Raw genomic sequence first — 12,343 nt, 5'->3', positions numbered from 1 at the left:
GGATCTTTTAGGTCGAAGTAGATCATAGCCTTTAAAGGTACTCAAAACGGGTCAAAACATGATGGGAACACCGGAAGTAAGAATACAATTTTTAAACTTCCGATGATTTTTCTTTTTTTTCATGCTTTTCACACTGAAAACCCGCGCACACAGACCATTATATAAAGCACGAAACTTACAATGAAAACTTATAATGGAAAATTTGAGAAGATTTCAATTTCGTTTCGTTTAAAATTACCAAATATTTTATTTTTTTTTCATAAAACTTCAAAACTTAACTAAGTACGATCAAAGAACTACTTAAAGGCTCAAGGGAGAGTATATATAAAGAGAGAGCTCAGCTGATAAGGTAAGCTGGTTGCCTAAAAATAGCACAAAGTACACTTTTTACCCCCGCGTGTCTTATCGAATTCACTGAAGCATAATTTTCCTAAAGGTTTTTCATAAAAAGAAAAGCTCTTATCTAGGGAATGGGAAGACTAAGGTTTTTCTTCACCCCCGCCACTTTTCTTTTATGACGGTGGCTCCCCCTACCCCTCTCGTGCATCTACCTTATTACTTACTCCATTACTTGGGGGGGGATCTTTCCTCTTTGATCGGATATCAGGCCGTAAAGAAAAAGCGGAAACGAGAGTGAATTACCAACAGTATCTTTTACATCATGAATATTATTAAGTAAATCAATTCTAAGCACCATAATAACTTCCGTTTTTTTTTGTAGTATGCGTTTTTTTACACTTTATACAACTTATATTTACAACTGCAACAAATGTTGCATCAAGTAAATTTGATGAAACTTGTTAAGTTCACAAGAAGGTCATGTAACAGCAACCACCCATTGACGGAACTCTTTCTCAGTGGATATTACACTCACATCAGTAGGTCCATAGGCCATTTCCGTTTCAAGCGACTGTGGAGGATTGTCTGGAAGGTAAGTTGTTGTACAAGAGGATTAGGATGGAGAGAGCTAGGAAGCTGTGAAAGTTGCTGTAGCGAGACTTTATTAGATCAGAGACAAAATTAGATCAGAGGTCAGTGTGTATGGTGAGGTTAGAAATATGGAGCATTCACGATTTTCCTGTAGGATTTTAGACTGTGTAGTGTCTGCAGGCGTTTTGGAGTTTGCCAGGGTTTGGTGGAGCCCCACACTTCTGCTCCGTATTTCCATATTATTGGTTTTAACAGTGTCTTGTAAAAATTGCCAGTTTGTGATTCAAGTCGAGTTTGGATCTGCGGTCAAGTAGTCTAGTAAGTGGCTTGTAGCGTCTGTTCACGTATTGTCGTTTCAGTCGAGTATGTGGGTTCTCTTGTCAATGTACAGGAGTGCTTAAATACATTATGCTAAATTGCTACGTTAATTTAAGTTTTAATATTTAAATATTGTATTTTTACTTTCTTTACTAAGTAAGAGAAATAGTTGCTGCTGATGTTCGAAGCTGCATTTTCGCCAGAAATATCTGAGCACCAAAAAAAATAGTTTTTACAAAATTGATCTTTGTGATTTTTGAGCGTATCTATGGTAACCAAAAAAAAAAACCACAAAATCGCCCAAAGTACCCAAATTTGGTATCTAGCTTAGGTACCAAAACAGTAATTGTTCCTTATAAGGTTTTGGTTAAAATCGGCCCATCGGAAGTTTGTTTGTTTCGTTTTTTTTTAATGGTTTAACCTGTTTGAGCATGTTTGACGTGTGTATACAGGTCAAACCAAATCTTTATTACGGTGCGTTCGACGTGGTGTATACTCGTTGTGGAAAATATAAAATTGCCATTAACTATAAAAACTCGAAATTTTAATAAAATACAATAAAGAATATTATTTGGTGGGATGTTTCCTTTATCTTACCCAATAGAATTGCCAAGTATTTTATACGGAGGGAGGTGGAGGGAGTCAGCCAAATGATAAGTGGTTGGTACATGTTTGGTCTCCGCATTAGAGATTGGCAATTACCTCACACAAATAAAAGCTCTCAACCCTTGTGCAATGCCCGTTTTTACCTTAGATAGAGATTTAGACCTCTCAGTACGAGCATGATTTCATTTTGCACAGAATTCTTCCTTGTAAAAAGCTCTTGCGTCTCTAGTTATAACTAGAGGCAATGCATACGGTGAAGAAGCGGTGCAAGATTTTGGAATGAGCACAGAATGCTCTGTGGGGTAATCTCAAGCCCCCGAGAGTGAGATTGCAGAAAAAAGTCGCTTGCAGTGACTATATTACGACTATTCTAATCTTTTTAGTTGTATTTGCCCTGCGTTCGACGTATAAACCACGTCCATTGTCGTGATTTTAATTCCACAACATCTGTGGTTAGTTTTCTCTCGCTACAAAGAAGTTTCTAGGAAAAAGAAAAAAAAATTAAGCGCCAGCAGCTTGGATTCGAACCCAGGATCTCAGCGTGGTAATCCAGCTAACCGTTCAGCTAATCCCTTCCCTAACAACCGGAAGTACCACGTCATGAACGGTTGTTTTCTTCTTCTTCTTCTTTTTCAAAGATTTTCCCAAAAATGGCTCCTACAATGACTCAATGGGAAGTGGCTTTTTAAAGCAGTTCCCGGGGGGTGGGGGGTGGTAGGGTAAATTTCCCTTTATAGAACGTCATCAACATCTTGTAACACTACAATCAACAAGTGTAGTAAGTGACGTCAAAATTTCTATACCAAACTGATCAATCAATCAATCAAGTCTCTGATGGACGAAGGACCGTAACCGGAACAATAAATATGCAATAGATCGGATATAATATTTAACACTGCGGACCTTTTTCAAAAGTAACATTCTACGTGGTTTCTACTGAATTAAAAAATGATTCATTCATATCAGAATATAAATAGTAAAAAAACAAAAAGTAGAACTCCATTGATAACAAAAGAAATGAATGAAGCAAAAAAAAAATCTGTTTGATTAGATATGTAACATAATAATAATAGTTATTGAATTAAATCAAACTAAAAAAACTATCGTCAATTCCTGAACTATGTTTTCATGGCGATGACGTCATAATGTCGCCTAGAGAACATAACAACACTCTTGTTTGGACACGTTATCTACTCAACAACAGTTTGTTCTTATCAATATTTACCTTTACCTCAACCCCCACCACTCATCAATACACAAATGTTCGCCCATACGTCCAAAACTGGTCTGTCTGTCTGTCTGAGTTGAGTTTAAGTGAGTTCAAGCAGTACTGTTGACGTAAACGAGTAGTGTAAACGAGTCCGTGAGTTTGAGTTAATAATAATAATAAAAAAGATCTACTTAGTACAAAATATTCAGCCGGCAGTGAACTTATATACTATGTTATTCTCAATATATTGTGTAGTCTGTGAAGTTGCCGCTAAATGCGCCAGTATTATTCCAAAAATTGGTAAATATCCAGTATTATTATCTAAATTTTTGTCTCAAACTCCAAAATTCCATGTAACTGCTGTTTTGGAATGTTCACATCAAAAGTTTTCGAGCCCATCTAAACTAACAATTAACTGGGTAATCCTTGGATCCAGCTCAGTTTCCAAATTTTTCTATAGAGTCTTCAAGTTAGTTGTACCAAGAACAGCTCTAAAACTTATCCTCCAGTATCATTTCCGTGAAGATAAAGGTTACCCAGTCCACTCGGTGATTAGAGTTACGCATTTCCAGTCTTGGTAGCTACAGGTACCCTTGGGTAGTCTTTAGTAGAAAGGGGAATAATTAATTCCCGATTCAACATTTTCTCGGTCAGTCTGGCGACCTTCCTGGTTATGAAGTACGATGAAATCTGCTCTAGGCTGATTGGGGTATAAGTGTTGTTCTTATACTGAGATACTCTGAAAGGAATGTCAAGATACTAGAAGATTTGGGATAGTTCCTCTACTTCTTGTCAAGAGCCTGGATCAAGGTAGAATAGAATAGATAAGATAATAGATGGGACGGAACCTAGCCCCACGGCACCGCAGCCACAAAAGACATAAAGTAAAGTAATCGCCTATTTTTCAGGCGGGGCTTAACGTCCAACTACCAATTAGGTGTCGTGGACGGAGGCGACTAGCAAACTTACTTTACTGTAAATTTCTTTTTATTAACCATTAAATAAAATCCAAGGCCTCTAGACCGGGAATCGAACCCAGTACCACAATTCATATTAGCTTCGCAGGTCTCGCCTCTAACCGCTCGGCTGGCTACCGTGGCGCCTCACAAAACACTTATTTTGCCAGCCCCTTCTTAGTTCTAGTAAGCGAACTCTCCCCTCCAATAGAGGTTGAGGACTTTCCCTAACAGTTCTTTTTGTGCTACTATCTCCTTCGGTCTCCAGCGTTCCAAAGGTTTCATGGCGCAAACGCTCGATTGCAACGTAATCGAACAGCAGGTAAGAGGCCGTTTCCTCCTCTTCCTGGCATAATCTGCACAACGATCTGGCTCCGAGCTAATAAGCCCCCACCTTGCGCAGATGTTTCCTGAACCTACCGTGCCCCGAGAATAGGCCTGTAATCACAGAGTAATCTGATTTCTACCCAAGCACAAGGGTCTCTTTGGTTCTTTGCTTACACAGCCAAGGCAAGCAATAGCCTTGGTTGTGTTTAACCCCAGGTCACTTCACCCATCTCTGAGAGCCGCATGAACCAAACCCCTGGTGACCCCCAGGACAGGCTCCGGGCCAATGAAAGAAGTGTTAGATCCATTCCTGGCCAGATGATCAGCAGTCCCATTCCCTTCAATCCTCACATTACCCGACACCCATTCTAGCCGAACTTTGTTGTATCGAGCCCAGTAGTTTGGATCAAGGTAAATGGGTAACACATCTGCTTGACAGCCTTCAACAGTCCCGTGAAGACTTTGGACCAGGATTGATGCCGACTATAAAATCTGGGCCAACATAAGCTCAGGAAAACATCTGCACTGGATTTCCCCACAGTTGAGCGCATCAACCTTTTGTACCCTCAGACCAGGTATACTGACCTAAAAAAGGAAAGAAAATATGGTCTCAGTATTTCCTGGTCATCTTGCGTTGCAATCGCTACGTTTACGGTACCCCGTCTCCCAGAAAAACTAAGAACTAAACGAAATAGAACATGTGGTAAAGTCCCCAGGATAGATGATATAAAAGAGTAATTTCTCTTATTTGGGAATCCAAAGCCACAATAAGCCTTTTAACTGGGAGGATGCAGCGCCCATGAAACTAAAACTGCCACCTAATTTTAGGCCTCCTAACCCAACAAGCAAGCCAATAGCCGTATTTCTGCCAAACAACAACCTGTTTGGGATCTTATCCCAGGAAATGGCCCAAAATAATCATGGTCTTAAGAAAAAAGAAAAAAGTTCCTCTTCTTCACGTTCAGCGATTGTTCCAGACGAGTCGTTTTGCTGAACGCAGCAAGGGAGACTTGGACAACACATTCACAAGTGACACATCAAGCACATAAATATAGGATGAAAAAATAAATGCTAGTTTCAGTCATTATAAACTTTATTATGCCGGAGCTCTTTCGACCCTAGGGACTAGGTCCATCTTCAGGGCTAATTTACAATATACTGTTTTAGTTCATGTGCAGACAAGACAGAAGACACACCAACTCTCTAATGATGTAAAACAGTATATTGTAAATTAGCCCTGAAGATGAGACCTAGTCCCTCTAGGTAGAAAACTTGGCATAATAAAGTTTATAATGACTGAAACTGGCAATAATTTTCCATCCTATTGAAACTATGATTCAGTCACCAAAAATAATGAACAGTAAATGCATAAATATATATTTTCATTTCGCCAGGAAATTGCAAAAAATAATTTCAAATTCATGACATTCAATTTTAAAAGAATGGAACATATGTTAACATTTGAAATTATATAAAATTTTATACAAACACAAACTTGCTGAGGAAAATTTTGTGGCACTCATTATTTATTACCATTACATATGTATGCAATTATGTGCTTGACCTTGGCCCTCTCTCTCTTCTCGCTTATCTCTCATCACTCTCTCTCTCTTTATTTATTTGTTTAAATTTTTATCTTTTAGGCAGGTGAATTTGAGCTGGATATTTAATTTTGTCAAACTAAAGTATCATCCAACCATATGGTAGCACACGGTTATCATGAGTTAGATTTTCTAGTAAACATTCTGAGTTTAAAGAATAATAATAATTTTTTTTTTTTCAGTTTTATTAACTGAGAAATCCATGTTAGTTTTGATTCGTACGTGTATTTATAAAGTTAAGAGAAACAACTATCAAATTAAGTTTTAGTATAAACCAAACTTTAAACTTTGCGTAGATTGCGATGAGGAGGAGGATTTCAAACTTATAATAATGGATATGTCCACGTTATGTGGTAGAAAGGAAACGAATGTTTGACGATATAATACAGGTATTTAGATGCACCATTTCGCTACGAAGACATTATATTCTCCACCAACATATACGAGGATCGTTTGAAAAGTCCGTGCAAAGTCAGAGAGATAGCACCACTGGCGCGTATCGAGGTTATGTTTAGTTAGTAGCATCTCTTGGAAGAACACACACCAAGTTTCAGCCAGATCGGTCTATTTCTTTGTGTTTGGCATTCGTTTGAATCGAGGAAGTCGAGTGATTTTCAAAAAATGGACGAAAAAGAATTTCGTGTGTTGATTAAACACCACTTTATGAAAGGTAAAACGCCTCAGGAGACTAAAGAGAAGCTTGATAAACATTATGGTGACTCTGCACCTTCGATTAGAACAGTTTATAAGTGGTTTCAAAATTTTCAGAATGGCCATATGGGCACAAGTGACGCTGAACGTTCTGGACGCCCTGTTGAGGTTACTACTCCAGAAATCATTGATAAAATTAGTGCTGTGGGCATCTCGAATGAACGGGTACATAATATTTTGCATCAACATTTGGACATGACAAAGCTATCCGCAAGATGGGTGCCGCGATTGCTCACGCTTGACCAAAAACGAAATCGTGTGAAGTGTTGCAAGGACGGTTTGCAGCTGTTCCAGAAGAATCCGCAGGACTTTAAGCGTCGTTTCGTCACTGTGGATGAAACATGGATACATCACTACACTCCTGAGACCAAAGAACAATCTAAACAATGGGTAACCAAGGGGGAATCTGCGCCAAAAAAGGCGAAGACCGTTCCTTCGGCCGGAAAGATGATGGCGACTGTCTTTTGGGATTCGCAAGGAATAATCCTCATCGACTATCTGGAAAAGGGTAAAACTATTACAGGTGCATATTATTCATCGTTATTGGACCGTTTGAAAACCGAGCTGCAAGAAAAACGCCCACGATTGGCCCACAAAAAAGTCCTTTTCCATCACGACAACGCACCAGCTCACACCTCAGCAGTTGTGGTCGCAAAATTAATGGAAATAGGGTTCCAACTCGTTTCACATCCCCCCTATTCTCCAGACTTGGCTCCCTCGGACTACTATTTGTTCCCCAATATGAAGAAATGGCTGGCGGGAAAAAGATTTTATTCAAACGAGGAGGTGATTGCAGAAACGAATGGCTATTTTTCAGACTTGGACAAATCCTATTATTCGGAAGGGATCAACAAACTAGAGCAGCGTTGGACGAAGTGTATAAGCCTAAAAGGAGACTATGTTGAAAAATAAAATAGGTTTACCCCCAAAAATTAAGTAGTTTTTATTTTTGCACGGACTTTTCAAACGACCCTCGTATATGTGCTTAAGTCTATAGCAGAGCTAGCAAAGAAATATGAATGTATTTAAAAGTTATAGCCGATTAGAATGAATGGAAGAAAATGATTAGAGAAGGATTACGTGATTTTAATTCAGGTTAAGCTATAAGGATGGCAGGAATATAGGAGTACTGATCCATCCATTAGTTGGTAAGTTTGTATGTAAATAGTTGTATATAGTAGAGGGATGAATGTGTGAAGCGAATGTATTTATAAGTAAGAATGGAGAGTGAGTGATATTCCAGTGATAAGCACCTAGACGATGCTGGCTGTATGGCGGAAGCCAATGCCAAAGAAAGGAAACTTTGAACAGGAAAACTTTCAAATAAAGATTTCAGTCAAAATGCCAAAGATAGAATTCAGTTAAGTTAGTTCAGTTAGTAAGAGACAACAAGCTCAAGAGAGTTGTCTTTGTTGTTGTTGTTGATAATATTAAAACACAACTTTGTTAATTTTTTCTTTGTTGTTGTAGTAGTAAGTAACGTCCGTAGTTAGTAAAAGAAAACGTTAGAAAATTAAAGAGTACGTGCGCTGCCCCCATATAAGACGCGATAAATCGTGACAAGATAGTTGTTGAGAAAGAAGAGAACAATGAAGGGACATCCCCAAGTTGTGTGGAACAGTGGAGTGACTTAGCTGCGGAAGGAAGTTAATTGTATTACTTAAAACCGTTGGTAAAAGGAGCAAGAGTACACCCACCCCAGCACTTCCGGTAAAGTGTTTCTTATCACAGACAGAGGAGACGTACAGATACAGTTTACTTCCCAAAGTGTGGACAATGTTTCTCCGGACAACAACATCCGGCGGTACTGGCAATTGTCTTCACTGCGATTACACTGTCCACTCTACTACCACTTGGATACCTCCGCACATTTCTCTTAATGTCCTTTAACGAGCCAGGAAAAGGTCCACCCTTTTCTTTTGTTTGCCCTTTCCTTTAAATTAGATTTCAAACAAAGTTGTGGATAACTTTAATACTCTAGTCCAGGGATGGCGAACCTTTTTGAGACGTGGGTCAAATTTTGTTCATTTTTTTTTTGTATTTTAGTACTAGCTCTTGGGTCACTAATGCCCATTTGGCACAAGAGTTAAGTTTAAAAATTTTTAAACTGAATATTTTCAAAACTAAACATCTTTAAATTTCAGTTGGCTTAACTGGGGTAAAACGGGACGAAACAACAAGTGGCTATGGAAGTCTCTTTTTACAAACATAACTGAACAAAACCTGAACAAAAGTGTGTGTTTTATCTGAAGACAAAAATCTAAATATGGTTATTTGCTTTGGGTTGTCGATTTTTTGTAACAAACAAAATATGAGTAAAATTATACATTTTATTTGATATTTTGTAAACACTTTTGCAACCATGTAGTAAAGTTCTCATTACTCAATTAAAATCAGCTGTGTAATGCCCAACTTTACCTCACTAGTGGGGAAAAATTCACATTAGTGTCACTTTCCTCACTAGTGAGTGGAAAAACTTTATTGTGCTTCCTTGATATAGGAAGTTTTGTTATTAAATATTTTCTGTAAAACTTTAATAAGCTTATTTAACGTAACTAAATAATTAAAAAACGAATATTAAAAAAATTGAAAGGAATATAGAAATAAAAATACTTTAATAAATAATTAGATATTTTTAATTATAACAGTTAAAAAGGTTATAGTGTTACCTTATAGAAATTTAAAATGGATTCTAGTGATTCCTGTTTAGAAAACACTCCTCCATCAATAAAAGAAACAGCAGAAAATGTAATAAGTAATGTAAATACGTAAGTAATGTAAATAATTGTAATATAACAATAAATGTTTATAATAAATAAATTACTTTTTGTAGACTGTAAAAATGAAATTTTTAATTTTTTTAGTTAATAAATCTAATGGTTGCAGAAAAAATATAATATTTAACTCGAGTGTCAAGTATTTTCCTCACACTCGGCAATTTGCAGGGTGCAAACCCTGCCTCGCGTAAGGAAAAGAACTACTTTCCTCACTTGTTAAATAAATAACTATTGTGTCAATGCGTGATTGAAAAAAAATACAGATAGAATATAAATTATCCTCAACAATTAGAAAATCTAAATCAACCCGCGTAAACAAACAAATAGTTGCCTAGCAATTGTGTGGGTCAGTGAAAAAGCTTGCGCGGGTCCAGTGTCTGACCCGCGGGTCACATAGGTTCGCCATCACTGCTCAAGTGAGAGAAAATATTGTATTTTCCTGCTAAAAACTACGAATTAACTATTTTAAAAGGAAAATCTAAGACCAGGTCAGATTTTAGGAAATTGGAAAAAAAAAGAAGAAAAGAATCACCGGAAACATAAGATCTGATTCGTGAAAACTGATTTCGTGTCGAATTTTCTTATTTCAATGTTTCACCCAAAAATATCCGTTTTGATCTGTTTTGGGTTAAAAATAAAAAAAATTGTTTTTACAAATTGGTCCAGTAAATGTGTTCCTGTCGATTTGAGGAAGAATTAAAGCTCGCTTTGAACTCTGGGAACCAATAGTATTTCCGCTACCTCTTAGATGGAGATTCAGACCTCAGTACGAGCATGATTTCATTTTGCACAGAATTCAAAAAGCTCTTTTCTTCCTTTGTAAAAAAACTCTAGCGTCCCTAGTTAACTAGAGGCAATGCATACGTGAAGCGGCGGTGCAAGATTTTGGAATGAGCACAGAGAATGCTCTGGGGTAATCTCAAGCCCCCAGAGATTGCAAATAAATTTGTGTCTCGAGAGTATAAAACAATATTTGAGGGGGGGATGAAGCTTAAGTTGAAAAAAAAAACAAAAACTCGAAAAATTGAACAACTCAATTTAACCAGCCCCCGCCCCCCCCCCACTAACCACATCTTTAGTCACAAACTTTGAACCACCGGATTATGCAATCGCATGGATTATTCAATGAGATCTCCCCGCCACGCCACGCCCTGCCATGCCACCAGAGGTTGTGGCTTGTAAGCTAGCGCAGCCACACACACAGCAATGAATTATTTATTTACAACAAGTTGTGTGTTTGTTTTGACAAAAGTCAATACCATGTTTTAGGATGCACTTTTGAATAGAAAGTTATAAATTACTCTTCCAAGTTATATGGCCTCCTTAAAAGATGGTACAATATTTTTTATATTTCTACCTTCTATGGTTTTATAACCATTAAATAAACTGTTATCGATACTGTTAGTAATCGATACTTTACATACAAGATTGATTTGGTTTTCAATTCCTCTTTCTCCCCGTAAGAAATATGTAACTGGAATCGGGTAGATTTTCTATTTTAAGTTTTCATCGAAACGAGTAAAAAAAAAAATGGAAAATTCCGAATCAAGAAAATGAGCCCCCCCCCCCCCCACAATGAGCGGAATTAAAATCAAACGATGACGTGCGTACACGTCGAACGCAGGAGGCAAAACAACTAAAAGTTTACAATAGTCGTAATAGTCACTGCAAGCGACTTTTTCTACAATCTCTCTCGGGGGCTTGATATTACCAGAGCATTGTGTGCTCTTTCAAAAACTTGCACCGTTTCACGTATGCATTGCCTCTAGTTAACTAGAGACGCAAGAACTTTTTTTACAAAGGAAGAAAAGAGCTTTTCGAATTCTGTGCAAAATGAAATCATGCTCGTACTGAGAGGTCTGAATCTCTATCTAAAAGGTAAAAACGGGCATTGCACAAGGGTTGAGAGCTACTATTTGTGTGCGTAATTCCCGAATCTCTAATGCGGAGACCAAACATGTACCAACCATTTATCATTTGGCTGGGGCTCCCACCACCTCACTCCGTATAAAATACTTGGCAGTTCTATTGGTAACATCCCACCAAATAATATTCTTATTGTATTTTATTAAAATTTCGAGTTTTTATAGTTAATGGCAATTTTATATTTTTTCACGAGTATACCACGTCGAACGGCACCGTAACAGAGATTTAAGATTTTGACAATCAGTATACACGTCAAACACGCTTAACTGGTTAAGGAAAATGGGTGTGCGAAGGTGGAGATTAAAGAGGCTCTTGGATAGAGCTCATTTTGGAGAGCCTTGATTGAGGAGGCCCTGGTCCATTCAGGACTGAAGGCGCCTGTAGGAAGAAGAAAGATAAAAATGAAAAATAATAATTGGAGTAATTTGTAATAAGTAAAGAAACTGAATTTGCCAAACTCTCGTTCTAAATTTACCGCACGACCTTAAGTTTGCTCTAGAAGAGGCATTTAAAAAAAGGCTATCACGAAAGTGCTAGAAAAAGTCTAAGAAGCCACAAATGATGTAGCAGTAGAATTTTGTTCAAGCCATAACGTGCTAGACAGGCACAGAAAAGGTCCACATCTGAAATTTAAACATCCACCGCATACCAAGTCTTAAGTCTTCGACAACCATAGAACTACAAAGTCCAAACCAACAATGATAACGTTCTCCATTCAACTGAAACCTGGACAATCCTGGCACTTGCCAAAGAGAAACTTTTATCTAAAGAAGAAAAACAACATTTGGTACTTTTCCGTTAGCCGGGCGCAAGCGAAAAACAGTTTTGGGTAAAACTGTTTTCTTTTCAATTCATTAATATTTGTTTATAGTTGAACTTGTTTTGCTTACTATTAATTAATATTTGTTTATAGTTGAACGTTTTCGACTTTTTTCCGTTGACTTGGCTCGCGTTTGGTTCACAATTGGCGACATTTGCGCC

At 37.6% G+C, this 12,343-nt stretch overlaps 1 protein-coding gene across 6 annotated transcripts in view; it reads left to right on the top strand.

Moving 5' to 3' along the window:
- The window catches only part of Epac (Exchange protein directly activated by cAMP), a 374,689-nt gene that overhangs the window by 346,755 nt on the left and 15,591 nt on the right, over window positions 1-12,343 (top strand). The window contains exon 1 of one of the 6 annotated variants that reach the window (XM_074115269.1): window positions 3,127-3,364. The exons of the other annotated variants lie outside the window; for them this stretch is intronic. Coding sequence (XP_073971370.1) covers window positions 3,295-3,364 — 70 coding nt within the window. The 5' untranslated portion in view covers window positions 3,127-3,294. Of the gene's footprint in view, window positions 1-3,126; window positions 3,365-12,343 lie in introns of those variants that run through there. 6 annotated transcript variants of the gene reach the window in all.

The sequence above is a fragment of the Rhodnius prolixus genome, unplaced genomic scaffold, assembly GCF_049639745.1.
Source record: "Rhodnius prolixus isolate KJV_2025 unplaced genomic scaffold, Rpr scaffold_7, whole genome shotgun sequence".
NCBI lineage: Eukaryota > Metazoa > Arthropoda > Insecta > Hemiptera > Reduviidae > Rhodnius > Rhodnius prolixus.
The sequence above is the reverse complement of the archived record's forward strand: the minus strand, read 5'-3'. Positions and strand labels throughout refer to the sequence as shown.